This window comes from Crotalus tigris, unplaced genomic scaffold (assembly GCF_016545835.1).
Source record: "Crotalus tigris isolate CLP2741 ecotype Arizona unplaced genomic scaffold, ASM1654583v1 scf7180000019200.1136910, whole genome shotgun sequence".
Classification (NCBI taxonomy): Eukaryota; Metazoa; Chordata; class Lepidosauria; order Squamata; family Viperidae; genus Crotalus; species Crotalus tigris.
The window spans coordinates 383,736-404,871 of NW_024097429.1; the positions used below are offsets into that span (position 1 = coordinate 383,736).

General features: G+C 38.3%; 1 protein-coding gene across 1 annotated transcript; it reads left to right on the forward strand.

The window, feature by feature from the left end:
* Positions 1 to 4,660: 4,660 nt before the first annotated feature.
* Positions 4,661 to 9,991, forward strand: CUNH3orf80 (chromosome unknown C3orf80 homolog). Its single transcript, XM_039361077.1, has one exon. It carries the CDS (start codon positions 8,574 to 8,576, stop codon positions 9,240 to 9,242), a length of 669 nt encoding a protein of 222 aa, XP_039217011.1. The 5' UTR covers positions 4,661 to 8,573; the 3' UTR covers positions 9,243 to 9,991.
* Positions 9,992 to 21,136: the final 11,145 nt, after the last annotated feature.

The window sequence follows — 21,136 nt, forward strand, 5'->3', positions numbered from 1 at the left end:
CCCAAATAAGATTTTATGGTACCCTTAATTACTAATTAGTTGTTAAAACTAATTTATTTTTGCCACTTTCTGGTTGAATTTGCATTGTGTGTAGAAACCTGAACTGCTAAAATATATTTTCTTTAAGGCCTTAAAATTTATCAGTGGCACTCTTAATTAATAATTAGCTGTTAAAACTAATTTATTTCAGTTGAATGTGTTCCATGGTAATCTGTGGACTACTTGGTTAATATCCTCCTCCCCTATTATTTGCCCAGTTAGATCCTTAAACGAAGAATTTCCTACAGCATTGGAAAAGATGAAGATTAAAAGAACAGGCTATATATATTCATTTATGTGACTGGATCCTCTCTACACTGTTAGGTATGCTTCTCTATACTTTGCTGGCTTAATGAAGTTGTAAAGCACTCCTTCCTAGGGCTGAGAGAAAGTGATTGGCCCAAAGTCACCCAGCTAGCTTCATGCCCAAGGCAAGAATAGAACTCAAGGTCTCTCAGTTTCTAGCCTGAAGCCTTAACCACTACATCAAACTATCTCTCAAAAACAAAATACATGCCTAGGAAAGGATTTGACTGGACTTTCTAAATTAACTGTTTTAACCCAAAGATCAAAAGAAGGACATAAGACACAACGAAAGATAAAGGAATGGAGGAACTCTACAAAGAACAGTTTTGCATTTCTTCTTGCAGTCAATGATGAATCCATTTGTAGTGGAGTGAAAGAAAATGTGTACATAAGGAAACAGGTAGACCTTGAGGTTTAAAAGACTAATGGCAGGCAAAGTTTAAAGTATAAATTAAAAAATCAACAGATGGGAAAGAGTTGATGATTTGGTTTTGGTTTAATGCATTATGGGAACCTAGTCATATAGTTTTTGATGTAGGTAACATGTGTCTTAGCAGATGGCAACTTGTAAGCGAATCTATGAGCTGCTTCATCATACTTAGTAGCATGCTATCTCTTAAAAAAGACCTTTTATGTTCCTTTGCTTAATCTCCTTTGAAGTTATCTACCCTAATTCTCCTTGACATTAGCTTATGGTTTTCACAAATTTTATCTACCGAAAGGCCTACACCAAAAATAAGTCCTACCTTGATTTTGGGGGGTGGGCCTAATAAGCCCAATCCCCCCAAATAAGCCCTAGTTTGGGGGTAAGGCACACACCTAAAAATCAAGCTGGGGGGGGGTGGAGCTGTCCCACCTGCCCTGCACCCACTTACCTTGCAGCCAGGCCTCTCCTTGCCAGCCCACTTCTTCTTCTGAGGCCTCTTCTGCAGCCAGGCCTGCATTTCTCAATCACAGGCTTTCCGGAAGGCCTGTACAGCCAAAAACGGAGCTATGGATTCCATCTGCAGCTCAGTTCTGCAAGACCTCAACAGCCAGGCACCAAGCTTCTGGAAAGGCCTAACTGCAAAATGCAGGCCTGAATGCAGCTGCAGAACTTCAGCCCGAGAAGAAGTGGACCAGCTGGGTAGGGTTATCGGTGCCAGAGGTGAGGTAAGGCCTACCCTGAAAATAAGACCTGGTGCCTCTTTTTGGGGAAAAAAATAAGACCCGGTCTTATTTTCGGGGAAACATGGTAGTACATGGGTTGAGCATGTCTTCAATCTGGGCAATAATATGCAGTCTTCAACACCAAACAATGCAGCCCTGGGAGATGAAAAAAGTCCTACCTACCTTTTTCATTGGTCAGCTGATCAGCATTAGGTTTGTGCTAATTCTTGTTATCATGTCAGAGAATCAAGCAAGGATATTACTACTAGCAAGTTCATCAGGAGATCAACTGTCTGCAAAGAATCCTAGTATTAGTCCTTACTACTAGATGTAGCGTAAAAGTTTTGCAAGTTTAAGATGTGCATTTGAGTGAGTATGAAGACAGCATGTGCATGTGTACGTTATGTGCTATCCTATCTCTGATGCAGGATTCTGTGTAGATCTGTGCCTTTAATTACTGCCTGTAGATTTCTAGGTATATAACATGACTAACTTTGAGTTAGGCATCATATCTATTCCACAGAAAAAGGCAAGTTACCTATCCTGTTTCTGAAAGTAGAAATATTATGTTACATAAAGCAAGAGTTCCAAATAATCTGTAAAACCTTTTGGAACTTCTACAGAGTCTATAATACTGGAGACAGTTATGCCAAAACCAATCCTTTGGCATCGCGAATTGTTTTGACAGAGTTAAAGGAGGCATTAGACCTGCAGGTCTAGCACAAATTTCAACGCCAGATAATAATTTTAGAATAGCTTCAAGGCCTATTGAAGGAAAACTCATAAGCTTACATCTTGTTTCATTCTTTTAAAAAATATGTTTATTTCTTATGCCTTATAAAAATGTATATATTTTTGTTGGCTACACAAGAAGATATATCACCAGGAAAATTGTTAGTGACATTATGACACAAGCTAGATATAATGTTTGGAACATTTCGGTTTCTGTCTATAGGTTTGATCCTTATTTCTTTGAACAAGAGGTCAAGTGCTCCATTGGATCTGGGAAAAGAGCAACTCTTCAAAATATAAATAAATCAAAACCAATTGATTTTCTGTAATATATACTTAGTAATAGTTGCCAAGTGGTTACACTGAAATAGTTGACATTACTGTCCACCTTTGTAGTTTATGAACTTAATTTAAATCTTCATGATATGGTTTTACTGTTATTAGCATTATTTTTAACCATTCTTAATCTTTCCAAGCCATTATAAAGTAGACATGCCTAGAATCATGGAAATATTGCAAATAAGGGGAATAAATCCAACTACATTGGATTTTGACCTTTCAGTGTAAAAATAAAATACACATAGTTCATATAATGTATTAGTTTCTTAAACATCTTGAGTACAATTAAACAAAAGTTTGTTCCTCCCAGATCCTCACAGAAAACAGGCTTCATTGTTTTTTAACCCAAACTCATTTTTTTTTTAAAAAAAGGAATTCCATATGGTATAATGAATTTTAACTTCAAGAAAGCTTATTTATAACCCAAAGTCAGGGTTTTGTTGCATTTCTTAACTCAAGTGGCTGGCTTCATGCAACATATATTATGCATTATGGTTTGCAAACTGTAATAGTTGAATTGCTACAATATGCAAAGCCATGATGATGGCCTTATTTGTGGAACTAAGCATGATTGAAAGGTTGTTTCTAATCGTGTGTCCTTTCTGCTTTGCAATGCTATTTGGAAACAAGCACATGTGCAGAAATAAGAGTGGTGGATTCTGTTAACTGGAGAGATTCTTAATATTGGATTTTTAAATCTGCATTAGATATCTTCAAAGTGTAAGTTTTCTGTGTTTAGTAAAGGACTTTGAAAACACAGATCCATCTTCAAAGGGTTTTCTTCCCTTAATAACAAAGAAATTTGGATAGTTTGGGCTTAGTCATCAACAAAGTTATTCTCCCATACCTTGGAAAGCACAATACAAAAAAAAATAGATATCTTTAAACTCAGTTGATTTTCAGATGGGAATTGTGGATCTTTATGATTCTCTGTGGCCACAACAAACTCTAAATTAATTTGCAAATTATTTCATTCAAGACTGCAAGCCTTATACTAATTTTTCTCTTTTCTCAATGGAATTTTCAATAGTTTTTATTTATGAACTGCCCTAAACTGACTTTTCACCTGTAAACCAATTCCATAATCGGACACAATAAATTAAAACATTTACAGTAAAAGAAGGGTCCTGAATATTTGGGGTCTGTGAACATTTTGAAAGGATGTTTTGAACACACACAAAAAAGTCTGTCATTAGAAGTTCACAAACTTCTAATGACACTTAACATGATGATCCTATTTGCAAATTCAAACAAGATATGAAAAAGACATAAAAATAATGGGATTTTACAAAAAGCTGACTCCACCTGATAAAATACTTTTAAACACAGATGAACATTGGATTAAGAAGCTTTATAAATACTTATTAAATTGGAAGATGGAAGAAGAACAAGTAAAAGAGACAATGATAGTATGGGCAAAGAACTTTGGATATTCTATAGAATTAGAAGACTGGCAAAAACTGTGGGATAAAAATATCAAACTTACTAAAGCAGTAACATACAAAGAAAACTTATATAAAATGTTTTATAGATGGCATATGACACCAGTTCACTTAGCGAAAATGTTTAAAAATTTATCGGATACATGTTGGCAATGTAAGCAAAAAACGGGTACTTATTATCATGCCTGGTGGACATGTTCTATTGTAAAAAAATAGTGGTCTAAGATTCATAGATGTTTAGAAAAGATGATGAAAATCCAGACAGAATTTAAACCAGAACTGTTCCTGTTAGGTATATTAAGACCTAACTATGGCAAAGAAAATGATTATTTAATATTACATGTATTGACAGCTGCAAGAGTAGTATTTGCCCAATTTTGGAAAAATGAAAACCTACCATCAGACCAGATTATAATTTTGAAAATCCTAGATTGTGCAGAAATGGACAGATTAACATTAGAGATGAAGGAGAAAGAGGATTCAATCTTCTATAAAACCTGGGGAAAATTTTATCAGTGGGTTGAAACACATTAGAATAAGAAGAGATTTTAGAGCTTTATTATATTAAGTATTAAGCTTGATGATTGGAAATAGTTGTTATGTTAATTATTTAAAGGAATATTACTGTTTTACCAAATGTCAGTTGTAACTATACCGATTTATTCTTATAAATGTCTAGTATTATATAAACAATAATACTCAATATGAAGACCTGGACGACAGCTTGTTCGCTGAATTACGTATTTACTGTAGTTATCCACACCCTGTCCCCTTTATCCCGATTTCCCTGTACCCGCCCCAACCCCACCTTTTCCCTACCCATATAAAATGTAATAAAATATTTTTTAAAAAAATGAAGTTCACAAAATGGTAGCTACAGAGGATGGGACTAGTTGCAATGAATCAATTAACCCAGTGGTTCTCAACCTGTGAGTCGGGACCCCATTTGGGGTCGAATGACCATTTCACGGGGGTTGCCAAACAAGGCTGTCCGCCATTTTTTCCCCGTTTTCTTTGGCCACGCCCCTGGCACCCGGTGATGTATAAGTGGTTGGGGGTCACCACAACATGGGGAACTGTATTATGGGGTCACGGCATTAGAAAGGTTGAGAACCACTCAATTAACCTAAAGCAAACTAGCAGTTAATCCATATCATATCTACTTGCTGTTTATCCCCAATTTTTCATTTTCTGATGTAAGGGAACAGTCATTTAAGCAATCAGAATTTGGAAATGAAAGCCAATTTGGTATAATCCAAAATAAAATGTAGCCTTCTTAATCCCTTGAAAACTCATTTTAAAGACTAATCAAAATGTCAAGGGCATTTTTTTTTTAGTTCTTCAGACTGGAGGTTAAGCGTAACAAGTGAAAATAGAATATGCTGTTGGTAACTCCCAGTTTACAATAGCAAGCTCCTGAACCAAATTGTATATTTTAACTTAATTTATTACACAGACACTGGCAACCACTTTCCTTACCGATACAGGCAATTTGGTAGTCTCCAGATGTTTTGAAATACAATATTCCTTGTTTCTTTCAATTTGGCAGATAGGCAAACATAAATGAATTATAATCTGAAACTTCAAGAAAATATCAAGCTGCTTTTTCTGCAGATTTCTGAAACCTTTTTCCCTCCCAAGCCCAATGATGTTTTCCATTATCATTTTAAGAAACCACTGCCTACCCAACCTCATTTCTTGGCATGCCTCCAAAACAGATCACCAAATTTGGTGCCCTCAAAACAATTGAGATGCTTTGATGAGAGCTTGGAGGAAAGAGTAGCTGTAAAAGAAGAAGCAGGAAAAGCAAAGGATCCTGTCTCTCTCTCTTTTTTCAACTTGCCAGTTTCTTCCTTTCGTGCAGAAAAAGTGCCAAGAGGAGAGAAGAGGAATGCCAAGCAGTGGAGGTTACAGGTAGGAATAGCAACCTACTGGAAAATTTTCCATAACGTACTATTCCTACTTGAGCCTCAAAAGAAAGAAAATATGACTTTGCTAAAGACTTTCTGTTCCCTCTGGGAGCCAAAGCAGAATTGGCCTGGAAGCACACAGCCCTCTGGCCAGATGGAAGGAAACAATCCTGCAGTTTGCCAAATGGAGCTCTGTAGATGACCAACTTCAATCAGGTTCTTCCTTGTGGATCCGAACATTCCACATAGGAAGCTGCATTGAGTTTTCAACGGAAAAATATCATAGGCACTGAGAGAAAGACCCTATTACTGAGATTTGTCCTCAACATAGTTAGCAAGTTTTCACTGTGCTGAGGAAAGACAAGTGTGTGGATAAGGCCCAGAAAATGGATAGAATTGACTGAATAAACGACCATGGGACTAACAGTGAAGAGTTTTGCAAATAGGTTCCAGAAGCAAGTGAATAGGAGTTCTTCTGAATGGCCTACAAGTTATCTTGCTTCTCTCCACTGCTAGTAACTAGATTTGTGCATTCATTAAAGAAAAGCCTTCTTTAAAATAACATCTTATTTCTGTTCAGTCTTTTGGAACTGCCATACATTTGGGCTTATTTCAATTTCACTCTTGCCTGTGATGCAACAAATTGATTTTTCTTAAAAATATCACTTTACATCTTTTTGGCCATAAGTGCCTTTTAAATTAGTACTTCGCAGGAGAGGGAGATTCAGGTAGAAAATAAGGCAGAAAATCGAGCATTTTAGAATGTGTTACATTTTTTTTTTTTTTTACCACCATCTGTTTTGCTAAGAACTAACTGTAAGGCCCAAGCAAGTTAACAAAAGAAAGCAAAATTTGAAAGTTGGTTGCCTTTTTTCAGATCTCTTTCTATGCTCAAATTTGAAGATGAAAGGAAGGAAGAAAATAAAAAAGGAAATCAGACTTTTAATTTGTAATTTCCTGGAGATCAGTTTTCATGTGGAAAGATGGGACATTGTTGTAAGGAAAAAAAAACCCTTCCCTTACTTCTCGTTTTAATAACCTTCATGAGCCCTACCTACTGCAAACCATACAATGCCATCTTTTGTTTAAAATCTACATCAAATTATACAACTTCTCTAGATAGATTTTATCCTAATAAAATGATATGCTGAGCTCAGAAGAGTTTTCCCCATCCTGGGGTCTGCAGAAGCTTTAGACTCCAGCTTGTGTGGCCCAGCTGTCTAAAATGAAGGAAGTCATAACTAGAAATAATGCTTATAATTTATTAAACTATTTTCATTAGTTACCCTATTACTCCTTCCCTATTTTCTTCCAGTTAAGTTTGCAAGAGTTTCCCAGTCTTCCTCCAGCAAGAGTTTGCACAGTAAAATATGCTTTCCAACAGCGGAGAATATTTGTAGCTCAGGGTTGAAATGAAAAATCCGTGGTGGTGTCTTGAGCTTGGTTGTTCTCTTGCTGACGTTTTATTACCCAAACTAGGTAACATCATGATGTTACCTAGTTTGGGTAATCAAACATCTGCAAGAAATCAACCAAGCTCAGAGGACCTCTCAAAATCAATTCCATGTTGATCAATCAGCCACAATTAGCTGGGATCACAAAATTTGTTAAGTGTGTTAACCCAAAACACCTCACTGTTATTGATGCTCTATGAACACTAATGAATCAGTATGGCAAATGGAAATGTGATGGGCTAGTTGGTGGCTCAGCATTTTCTGCAAATCTAGGTAATTCAATGAACTGTGATTCAGTTAACTGTTAACTGTTCAGGTTGCTCTACTGTGAAAAGATCACTACTCTTTTGTTACTTCCAACCAGCTCCCTAACTCAACATCTAGATCTATCACACTAGATCTGGAGATATGAGGTTGGGAAAAGCTGTTTTGCCTTTTTCATCTGCTGGATTTCTAAACTTTGTTTGCTGAATCTCCTTCTGGCCTTGGATTGTTTCCCCATGGTGGCTATTCTAGTGGGTCATATTCTCTAGGAAAGAAGAATCACTACCATCTCTTGGCAAGCAAAGACGCAGCCAGAACAGAAAAGTGAGGAAGGAAAAAAAAACAACCCCACAACCTTTCTAATGGAAAAGGAGTTGCATTAAGCCTATTAACATCCGCCAAATGATGATCATCAATTTTTAATCAGAAATATGGAAAGCCAGCCTCAGAAGCAAGTAAATTTAAATAACGCTCACAAGGAAATCCAATCACTTAAGCAGAGGCACTCAATCCGAGCGAAGGGGAGCGAGCGTTGACGAGAGGAGAAGACGACAGCTGTATTAATAAAGATTAAAGCGCTGCAAAGACCAAGCGGATCGGTCCCGTTAACCCCTGCGCAGACATCCGCGCGCAACATGTCCGCGTTTCCCGCCTCGCCGCCCGTCCTTGCGAGCAAGCCCTGCTCAGCCTCGCCGCGTCCGAGATTTCGGCTGATGGAGTAAAGGCGATCCTGCTTGAAGGCGAGGAAGTGGGGGGGGGGAGAGGGGTTCCTTTCGCAGCTGCCAAAACACCCCACCCCCTCCTTTTCCCAGGCTTGGAGTTGCACGCCCGGGAGGCGAGTTTGCGAAGCCGGAGGGGAAGCGAGCGCGGAGGCGACGGGCCATGGTGGCGGGCCGGAGCGAGCGCCGCTCTCCTCCTCTTCCCTGAGGAGGGGGGAGATGACGGGTGGCAGCCTCCCCCCGGGATTGCTGGTGCTGGGCGCCGTTTTGCTGTGGCAGCCGTGCCAAGGCAGCTGCGGCGAGGAGAAATGCGGCGCGCAGGAGAGCTGCTGCAGCTACGGCAACGCCAGCTACGCGGAGACCAAGTGCTGCAAGCTGCCTTTCCACACGTTCCTGGACAACGTGGGTTGGTTCGTGCGGAAGCTCTCCGGGCTGCTCATCTTGCTGGTGCTCTTCGCCATCGGCTATTTCCTGCAGCGGATCATCTGCCCCAGCCCCCGCAGGCACGGGCGGCGGCGGCGGCGGCGCCCGGGACAACGGGGCGAAGAGGAGGAAGAGGAGGAGGAGGAGGCGGATTACGACGATGACGATGACGACGCGGAAGAGCGGGACTCGTTTTGCCGCGTTACCCCGCTGAACGGGACGGCCGCCACCTCGCAGGACTCTCTGCTGGAAAGCGGGGGCCGGGAGTCCTCCCTGCCGCCCCCTCTCCTGCACGTTGTCTCGCCCGTCTTTTTGCAGCTGCCCAGCTACGAAGAAGTGAAATATTTGCCCACTTACGAGGAATCCATGCGGCCCCAGCAGCCCCTGGTCCTGCCTGTCACCAGCTTGGCCACCGGGACGGGCAGGGGCCACGCGGAACCGGATCCCTGGACCAGAGGCAGCTGAAGACCCTGCGCGCCTTTTTCCCGCGCCCCGCAGCTGCCGGGTGCCGCAAAAACCGAAGGAGCTGCGCCGTCGGTGGGGCCAAAGATCCTGCGCCGAAGCCCCTCTTTCTATTGGGGGGGGGTTAGGGAGGGTCGATGGAAATAGCACGGAAGGGAAAAGGGGGGTGACTGGAGGGTCTGCCTGGTCCTCCTTTTTGCCCCCTTTTTGGGAAATTGCACGCCTGAGAGAAGCTCCTTTGTAGCAAAGTCGGATTCTGCCTCTGCCTGTGAAACACCGCCAGCCTTTCACATTTGACGTGCCTGATGGTAGTAACAAGCATCTTTTAAGTGCCAGTCTAAATGTGTGACATGCATTCAAATTGGAGACATTCACAAGTACGAGCTGGATTTTTTTTTTAATAGTTGTTCCCTATTAAATGTGCTCTGTACCTTCCTAATACAAAATAAAAACCTGGAAGGGAAGAGTGTGATTCTTTTACTCAGAGTAAATCCAGATCATGTTGGTTTAAATTTCTCTTTTCCTGAAATTTGCTTATACACATCAACAAGTAACTGGAGAAATTTGCTTATGCAAAATCATCAACATTACTGGATGTGAGGTGGGTGCATGAAGAGAAAGACACAAAATCCCTTCTGGTGGTTGGATTTTTTTTTTTAAGTACAGTACTTTGACATTACTAAGTTCAGAAAGATTTGGGGACTTTCAAGAATGTGATGAATGGGAATTCATTAAAAAGCTTTTTTTAATAACCAAAAGCAGTCATTTGTCTTTTTTTGGTAGATGAACATTATTAAAAGTTCATTTTATAGCCTTCAAATATTCATGACCATCAGCCATCCTGATCTAACACTGTAGAACAATAGGAATGCAAGTTTTATTTGAGGGGGAGCCGTAGTTAACTTTTTATTTATTTAGTTGCCTTTTTGGCCACTGCCTTTTTTTTGTACTAGTATTAGAGATAGGTTTCAGATTATACACTTCACCTTTTAAAGATTTTGTGCAGGTTAACATCTCTGTATATAGCCCCTCCCATATCATTAAGATATTAAGTATCTCCTCTAACATTTCTCTCTGAACACCCAAAGTTGTTTGTATATGTCTTTGCTATAAAAGAGGGTGAAGGATTTCTGATTGGCTCAAATGTCTATTTGCCTCTTTTTTTAAAAAAAAAAAAGAAGAAACCAACTTGGTTCTGTATAGGGACTCCTTGATAGACAGAACTAGTAATTGGCAGTCGCCCATTTCTAGCTCACTAGGATACCCCAATTGTCACTATCTTCTCCTTGGCCACCAAAGTGAAATACAGAGATAAAACTTTACTAAGCAATTGCAAGCATTGCTGAGATAATATTTGAGAAGTACTTTGACCACTTGATGTGCACTAAATTATTGAAAAGTATTAAGATTAGAGAAGTGACTTTGGTTAATAAACCATTTGCTTTTCCCCCTCTCACTTGTGTTCTACACCTGATCAACAGTATCCATCAGGCTTATGATGGCCATTTGGAAAGCAGTAATGGTACTTTCTAGAGTTAGGCATGTTTTATAATGCTGGAGATGGTAACTTTAATTCAGGATAATATCATGCAAAATAAGAAATCTTGGTGGTGTTGACAGCCTGTAATAGGGGAAAGAGTATGTAAGAGAGCAAGCAAGCATAAGCCACAGTTCTAAATAGTTCCACTATGACAGGAGTGTCAAACTCACAATGTCACATGATGTGTCGTGACGTATCGAGACTTTTTCTCCATTGTCGGCAATGGGGTGGGCGCGGTTTTGCTATGATGCCTCCGGTCTGCGGACCGGCAGTTTGACACCCCTGCACTATGAGAATTGCCTCCTCAACACAACCCCATTTACATTAATTAGTTGAATTTAGAGTTGTGTGCTTTAGTTGAAGGGCACCTCAGTTATCTCAATGTGACTTACTTTCAAGTAAAGGTACAGAGGATTGGCTAAAGCTGACATCTGTAGGAACCAGCTGTTGCTGAAGCCCAAGCTGTTGGTAGCATCACAAGAGAGAATTAAAAGTTACACTTAAAACAATAGCAAAAGCTCACATCATACCTAAGTCAGAACACTCATCCAATGTATTTTGAAGAAAACTTATTGGAACTATCAGAATTACAGAAGAAACTTCTTATCTGGATATTCAGGTAAGTGGGAGCTCTAGTTCTGCACATTTAAAAATTGGTGGAGGAAGATAAAGAACTGTGCAGCTACTGTGACTACAGGCCCCTCAATTGGCTTGTTTGTAATTGTGATTTTTTGCCATTAATATATTATGCAATTGATTTTGCTACACAGTAATACAAAATTGTTTTACTAAGTGCTTAACTGCTGCTTGAAATGCTTAGCATTTAGGAATATCACAATTGTTACGGAGAAAATAACAGTACTTAGTGCTTTCTCTACTTACCAATTCTCCACTTCAAATTGTTCTCTCATAGCTCGGTTTTTATGGCATAATACAGAGCATCTGCAAGTAGTATGTGTTTGTACTTTGATTCTTAACTGCTTCCTTCTATCTTTAAACAAGTTAAACATTAGTTTCATATTACAGAGAAGGCAAAATACAAACTGACAAATATTTGGAAAGCTAGCATTAATGAGAAGAAAAATATTTTTTTCATCCAGCGTTCCAAAATACTGTAAGTGCTAATTTGAGGCATGTATGAATAGGATGAGTTTCACGAACAACCTAATTAATGACACTTTGATTCTACTTATTTATTTAAATGGGATATCCCATAGAGCAAAGGTCTTCTACAGTACATGGCAGATAAACCTGCAATCAGTTGTTGCTTGGCATTTCAATAATGTGACAACACATTTTATATCCGTAAGATGGGGGTTCAAATTACATTACAGTGAATATAGACTATGTGTTTCCAGCATTATTTGGCCCATGGCTTCAGCAGTGTTGGAAATACAAAGTTCTGCATCAGACAAAGCTAGAAAGGGTCCTAGGTCACATTCCAAGTGTGTTTTCAGTTTATGTAGATTACTCACTAAAGTTCACACTTCGTCGAGACTCTTTTGGTCATGTTACATAGTATAAACAGAGTAGTTTTGAAATCAGAAACTTTTACAACTGTAATTTGGACTAAACAGGGCTACAGCCAAATGAAAGCAACCCAGAATTGCTGCAGGAGATCGTTCCTGATTTCTTAAAAGACTTCTAAGGAGACTATGGCTTCTTAGAAGATTATTATTATTAGTTTATTTAGTACATACCTATAACTATGTGTACCATTCCTAAATTCAGGGGAAACCCCCCTGATATGGTTCAAAAAAAGGGGCTTTCTGCATGTAACATTTATTAAATCTCAGTTGTGGTATCATGATCCCACCCTCTGTAAATAGCTTTGCTACTTTTAAAAAGTAGTATTGTATATACTCATCCATCCGGAGGGAAGCCAAACCTTGAAATTTTTTTTTGTATTGTTTTAATGTTTGCTATTGGTTTATCTGTGTATGGCACATTTTTATGGTATTTTGGTTAAAAAGTTTGAGAATACTTTTTAAAAAGCTGAGGGAAAGATCTACTGTATATCTGTGCAGATAAGCCCATCTGTGGATTAGCCAAATCCAATTTTTGGCACCTAAAATCTTTGGTTTATCCAGTAATCTTTGTTATGATGGTGGTTTTCAACAAAGGCATTCATGCTTTAGTCATACCCAGCCATTGAAATCTTAAACATTTTAAGGGATCGGTATCTCAGTATTTTTTTAATTAAAGATCTAATATCTGAAAAACATGCTTGCATGGCATGCTGAATCATAACTAGCCAATCATACTTTACTCTTACATGTTTAAATCCAACCAATGTATCTAGCTAAAGTTTCAATGATTCATGATAAACTGGAAAACTGGTTTGAAAAAAAAACACACAATTAACTAAGGCTTCATATGCTATTGGGATTTAGCCTTCAAAATCAAACACTAGAGAAACTGATGTCCCAAGAAATTGTAGCGATATTTTCTAGTCCCACTTAAGGTAGTTCAAGTACAATTTAATACTTAAGATCATTAAATAACAAGACAGTGGATGACTATGCAGAGGTGCTGATCTTGATATGTTCTTATGTTAAAAAATACAGGAGGAAACTGATGCCTATTTAATTAAACAATGAATTTGTTTAATTAATTTGTTTGCCAATAATGAGTTTTTAGGTTTTTCATGACAAATAAAAAACTATTCATGGCCTCACAAAAACTGCTCATTACAATTGCCCAAATCAGATAGATACATTGCCAATAATCAGCTTGCTTACTTTGGCAGTGTCCTGGTCTATCAATCTGAGATCTGGGGCTTGATTTTCAACATGAAGCCATAAGTAATATGTGAAAAGTTAAAGATGAGACAATGAAAGCCTTTATTGTGTCTTTAGAACCACTTTTATCTGTCTAAAGGTAAAAAAACAATAGTATTAACAAATATGAAGTTTGTGTGATTAAAACATCTCCTTTGTACTAAAAAGAAACATTCTGGTTTAGCACCTTTTAAGAAGTGGTAAACTGGGCATTCTTTGGAGTCATAGCTGTTCTTTGTCTTTAATGCTGAAAATATTCTCTGTAATGTTTCCTTAGGGTAAACCCACTTAAGAGTTAATGAGTGTTTTCTGGAAAACTATAAATGAACATTCACTGCCATTCAGTTGCCTTTTTTCTCCACTGCAATCTTAGCAGGTACTTCCTTGGTTGTGGTTAGATAGAGCAATACATTATTGTTTTTAGAGCCTGAGTCCCATTTTCCTCATGCTGATTGTTTGCACTTATTAGATGAAACCATTTTAGAAGGCTATATATTTTAAAAATGCAGGGATATGTTAGCATTTGGACATATATTCATTACTCATTGTAAAAATGCATACAGAAGAAAGTTGAAATGGTGTCTTTGTTACTTTCTTGTGATTAAAATGCATTCTTCTCTCTTTGGAAAAGAAAACATCTCCTTCCAATCATACATTAGAACAGAACAGAACAGAACAGAATACTTTATTGGCCAAGTGTGACTGGACACACAAGGAATTTGTCTCCAGTGCGTAAGCACTCAGTGTACCTACCAGCAACAAGTGATAAATCATGATCATAATCATCATAAAAATACATTCATCATAAATCATAAGATACAACACAGTGATAGTCATAGGATACTAAATATGCAAACAACATAAATCACACTAGGATACTAAATAAAACAATATAAATCGTAAGATACAAGCAACAGGTTATAGTCATAAGAAGGTAAGGAGATAGGTAATAGGAAAAATGAGTAGAATAATAGTAATACAGCCTTACTAGGTAGTTTGACAGTGCTGTGGGAATTAGTTGTTTAGCAGAGTGATGGCATGGGGGGGGGAACTGTCCTTGCGTCTAGTTGTTCTGGCGTGCAATGCCCTATAGTGTTGTCTTGAGGGAAGAAGTTAAAACAGTTTATGTCCAGGATGCGAGGGGTCTGTTGATATTTTCACAGCCCTCTTTCAGGCTCATGCAGTATACAGGTCCTCAATGGAAGGCAGGCTGTAGCAATTGTTTTTTTTCTGCATTTCTAACTATCCATGTCTGTCTTGTTTGGTAGCAGTGCCAAACCAGACAGTTATAGAGGTGCAAATGACAGACTCAATAATTCCTTTGTAGAACTGTATCAGCAGCTCCTTGGGCAGTCTGAGCTTTCAGAGTTGGCACAGAAAGAACATTCTTTGTTGTATTTTTTTGATGACATTTTTTATGTTAGGTGTCCATTTTAAGACTTGAAATATTGTAGAACCTAGAAACTTGAAGGTCTCTACGGTTGATACTGTGTTGTCTAGTACTGTTAGAGATGATGAAATAGAAGGGTTTCTCCTAAAATTTACTATCATTTCTACAGTTTTGAGTGTGTTCAGTTCAAGATTGTTCTGGCCACACCACAAGGCTAGTTGTTCAACCTCCTGTCTGTATGCAGATTCATTGTCTCATATTTTTTTAAAAAATAATCTGCCTTGTCCTATTCTAATTGTTTATAGAAACACCCTAAATAGTTTTTTAGATTGTGAAAGTATTGATATACTTGTCTTCTTGAACGTACTTTTAGTGTCAGATTGGAAGATAGAAGGGAAAGATGAGAACCTTGGCTCTTACTTCTTGCTAATGTGAGATTTCAGGGAGCAATGAAAAAAGCCAAATCTTATCCTTTTCACTACTTGCCCATTTCCTCCCCATTGTTGTCTCTGAGCAGAAGCCTACAAAAGGTGATCATCTGAGTCTGGGACACAGCAACTGTCATAAACATGAGTTAGTTACCAGGCATCTGAATTTTGATCATGTGACCCTGGGGATGCTGCAACAATCCTAAGTGTGAAAAACCATCATCAGTCACTTTTTTCAGTGCAGTTGTAATGTTGAAAGGTCACTAAATGAACTGTTGTAAGTTGAAGACTAACCTGTACTGTGTCCCTTGGTTTAGACCGCATTAAAAAGCCATTAAAAACACATTTAGTATTTTCACCTCATGGTAAAGCTCTAGAACTTTACCAAAGCTAATTAGTTTCATTCATAAATCTGTTTTATTTCTGGCCACTGCTCAAGTAAATAATAAACTCCCAAGGCCCTGAATGCAAGGGAAATTGCTAGCCCCAAATGTGTGAAGCAATTTCCTCGGGTTGTTAACATTTTTACCATCGGATTTCCTTTGCCTTTACAGTAATTGGCTGTAGAAAAATGTGTTGAGCTAGTTAATCTTTATTTACTGTCCAACCAAAGCCATTAATTATACTTAAGTATAGACAAGGAAATAGAGAACTAAAGATAACAAACTAAAATATTAATATGCATCCAGCAACAGGAGAAAAACAAGCTTGGAATTCTCAAGAGCACAAAATTCTCTTCAAATCTATTTTAGTTAACTCATCAAAAATTTATCATAAAAGTAATTTATAGATGACATGAAAGCATTATAAAACTACCTTATACAAATCAAATCTTGAAATCCAGTTTGTTGGTGTGATTAAAGGCATTGGCTAGAAACTGTGAAAACAGGAGTTCGTTCTGCCTTGGGCATAACAGCCAGCTGGAAGTCTTTGCTCCAATCACTCTCTCCCAGACCTAGGAAGGAGACAGCAAGAGCGAATCACTTCTGAAAATCTTTCCAAGAAAGCTGCATTTTCAAATATTTGGAAGGAGCCAAGGCTGACTTAAAAGAACTGAAAAAGGGGAAAACATCTAGAAGAGCAGTCCCCAATCTTTCCGGCTCCATGGCCAGCAGCAGCGGTGGCGGGGAAGAGGGGAAGGTTTTATACATACGCCCGCTGCATGCATAAATGGAGCTTCACAAGCTTGCACACTCTCCTGCTGCTCTTTGTGATCCAGTTCTCACCCGGCTGTGGCCCAGAGATTGGGATCAATCTAGAAAATGTTGAATGGTCAATCTAGAAGATGTTGAAGGGCTATAATCAAATTGGTAATTATTACCATTGCTAGAGAATTATCTCCTTAGTTACTGACTTTGGTCATTTTTTTTTTATTTTTGCAAAATTACTTAATTACTGTCTGGTGTGGACAGTCCTCAATTCACGACCACAATTGAGCCCAAAATTTATGTTGTTAAGTGATAAATTTGTTAAGTGAGTTTTGCCCCATTTTACGACTTTCCTTGCCACATTTGTTAAGTGAATCACTGAAGTTGTTAAATTAGTAACAGTTGTTAAGTGAATCTGGCTTCCCCAGTTTCTTTGTTTGTCAGAAGGTTGCAAAAGATGACCACATGACCCCAGAATATTGCAACTGTCATAAATATGAACCAGTTGTCAAGTATCCAAATGTAAATCATGTGATCATGGGGCTGCTGCCATAGTCATAAGGGTGAAAAATGGTCATAAGTCACTTTTTTCAGTGCCATTGTAGCTTTGAACGTCAATAAGTGAACTGTTGTAAATTGAGGACTAACTGTAATCACTTCTAATCTAGTTTGTTATTCATTTATTCAAGGCCACATAAACTATAAAACAAATTAACCATAAAACTATACAATAAATTAATTTAATGTTGCAAAATATTGGAAAACTAAAGAATACTTTTAGGAGGGTAACTTGTATTTACAACTTTAGAAAAAAAGATCTTCAACCTTTCAATTGCAAAATGTTTAATTCAAATTTTATCTGTTGAATAAATGTTTTTATTTGTTCCTCCCTGTTTTTGCTTTTTTTTTGTTCCCTAACTCTCTTTAGTTTTAATTATTCCTTTTTTTTCCACTAAAAGCCAAGAAGAATAAAAATAACAATAAAGGCAAAATATTTTAAGCCCTTTTCTGTGGTTAGTTTTATATAAATTAGCACTGATGATGTTACCTAGTTTGGATAATGAAATGTCTGCAAGAAAATAAGCAAGCTCAAAGAGCACCAAGGTCCCCTTATTTTTGTACCTCACAATTATAGAAAAATAAGTATATAACATGGGCATGAAAAGGATACAGTTTACCTCTACTGTAAATAGTGTCTCTCTACATATAAGATTAAACCTACTTGTGTTTTATTTTGTGAGGCAAAAGAATGCTTAGAAAATTCTTGCATTAAATTTTGTGGGAAACATAGTTTACATCAGAGGGACTGAACTTAATGTTTCGGTTCTTTCTACCGCTCATGATGATGATGATGATGATGATGATAATAATAATAATAATAACCCCCAGTGAGGCACTACCTTGACGTGGTTGTGGGGCTTGTGTACTCTGAGGAAGATGAGAGTTATGCCAGAGGTTCTGGACAGGTCTCATCAGAGGAGTCAGACAAAGAGTGTCTCTCCTATAAAAAAATATGGTGAGACGTAAATTTCAGAATGCCCTACTGGCTCGGATGTCATCCAGGTTAACAAGGTCTGCGCTAGATATTGGAGTTCCTGGATATCTGGTGAAAAATGGGTTACAGGACTCAGGACTGTTGGCTGAGCAACCAGGGCCAGCAGCTGAAGAACTACTGGAAGAAAAGGTGTTTACCCGTCGCAGATACACAGTGATGGAAAACAAAGAAATAATGATCTGTTAGTACAGATCAAGTCCAACAAGACGAGGATATCTAAAACGAATGCACCAATTCTGGAAAGAACAACATCCAGAATCAGAAATAACAGAACAGAGACTAGCAGATCAACGCCGATTTATAACACGAAATAAAGTATTTACAGAAACAGAATTGGACGAACTGCAAAGGTTTAACCAGGGCAAAGAAATCAAAGCCTTACAAGAAGTAATTCAGAATGTAGAGGCAAACAAGGGGGAGTTGGCAGTGAAAGAATCCAGTAGAGATATACAACTGTTCTCATTTGGAAACCAGGCACCTCTTCCTCAGGAAGAACAAAACCCTCTAACTAAAGAAATAAAAGAATTGAAACAAAGAATAACTGAGCATCTAGAACAGCACAAAAACAACAGAATAAGGCTACCTGCATTGAAGCTTGTTCCAAAGAAACAGCTAGCACAAGCATTAAAAGATGCAAATACTGTAATATCAAGTATAAGCACCAATTCACTGCAAGAAACAAACCAACTAATGTACAGCACAGCTGCAGTTATAACAGAATACCTGGGATGCAAAATCAACAAAAAAGAAAAACAAACAAACAGTGCACCAGAAAAATGGAAGGTTAGACTAGAAAATAAGATCAGCAAGTTAAGATCACATGCAAGCAAGCTAGAACAGATGAAAGAAAAGAAGCTGAAGAACAAGAAGACCAAAGAATACTTAATCAAGAAATACCACTTAGAAACAAGGAAGATCAAGGAAGCACTGGAAATAATAAAGCAACAAATAACAGCTATAGCCAGGAAAATCAGTAGATATGAAGCTCAAATTGCAAACTATAGGCAGAACCTCCAATTTCAATCCAATCAGAAACGTTTCTACCAATCCATCAATGGAGAAACTGCAAGGAATCAGTCAGTACCTGACAAGGAAGAAACAGTGCAGTTCTGAAAGCAGATATGGGATAACCCAAAGAAATACACAAGGATGCAGCTTGGTTAAAAGAGGTGGATGCAAATAAAACAGAAGTTGAAATGAAAGAACTAGTAATAACAACAAAAATGGTAGAAAAAAGAGCAAGGAAAATAAAAAATTGTTCAGCACCAGGTGAAGATGAACTGCATGGGTTTTGGTTGAAACATCTAACTGTTATACACCCACTCATTGCCAAGAAGTTCAACAATATACTACAAGGTGGAGAAATTGAAAAGTGGCTAACAACTGGGAAAACCTACCTAATAATGAAAAATCCAGCAAAAGGGGCAACACCAGGCAATTACAGGCCAATTACCTGCTTACCAACAACTTCCAAATTACTAACTGGTGTAGTAGCTGATGAAGTGCAACAGCATCTAGTTGAAAACAATCTCTTTCCACCTGAGCAGAAAGGAAACCGCCCCAATAGCAGAGGAACAAAAGATCAACTCCTAATAGACAAAATGATCTTGGAAAACTGCAAGAGAAGGAAGACCAACCTGAATGTTGCATGGATTGACTACAAAAAGGCATTTGCCTCTCTGCCACATGATTGGATAATCAAGTGCCTTGAAATAACAGGAGTCAGTAGAAACATCAGAAAATTTGTGCAAAGATCGATGGCACAATGGAAGACACAGTTGCAGATCAATGGTGAGAGGCGGGGAGAGGTTAATATCAAGAGAGGAATCTTTCAAGGAGATTCATTATCACCATTACTATTTGTTATTGCACTGTTTCCTCTGTCAACAATACTGAATAACTCAGGACATGGCTATCAAACATCAAAAACATCTGCCAGACTATCCCACCTCCTTTATATGGATGATCTGAAGCTGTATGGAAAAACAGCATCTGAAATAGAATCGCTGCTCAACACTGTCCGTATATATAGCCAAGATATTGTAATGGAGTTTGGCTTGGACAAATGTGCCACACTTAATATCAAACAAGGAAAAATAATGAAAACTGAAGGAATCAAGATGCCCCACGAAAATAACATTAAGAGTCTGGATGAGGAAGAGTACTACAAATACTTGGGTATCCTTCAAGCTGACAACATCAAGCACACTGAAGTCAAGAAAAAAGATTAGAGGTGAATACATCAAGAGAGTGAAGAAGATCTTAAAGTCCAAACTCAATGGAGGAAATACCATAAAGGCAATCAACACCTGGGCAATTCCAGTCATTAGGTACACAGCTGAATAGTGGACTGGACTCAAACAGAACTAAAAGCAATGGATAGGCAGACCAGAAAAATAATGACAATGAATCATGCCCTTCATCCACGCAGTGACATTGACAGACTTTATCTACCAAGGCAAATAGGTGGGCGTGGAATGCTACAAGTACATCAGATGGTTGAAGAAGAAAAAATGGCTTTGGAAGAATATCTGAAGAACAATGATGAAGATGCACTGAAAATAGTATATCAGGAAGGCTTACTAACTACTGGAGAGACCAAACTGGCCTACAAGAAAGACCAAATGAAGAACAGAATAGAGGCATGGGAAGACAAAGCACTACATGGCTAATACATGAAAAAAATAGCTGGGAAAGCAGATAATAATAAAACCTGGCAATGGCTAAGAGCAGGAAAATTGAAGAAAGAGACCGAGGGACTAATTCTGGCTGCACAAGACCAAGCCTTAAGGACAAATGCATATAAAGTCAAAATTGAGAAGACAGCAACAGACAGTAAATGCTGCCTATGCAAAGAAGCTGAAGAAACAGTGGACCACCTGGTAAGCTGTTGCAAGAAGATTGCACAGACTGACTACAAGCAGCAGCATGACAAAGTAGCAACAATGGTGCATTGGAAGATCTGCAAAAAATATCATTTGCCTGTAAGCAAAAACTGGTGGGATCATAAAATAGAGAAAGTCATAGAAAATGATAAAATTAAACTGCTCTGGGAA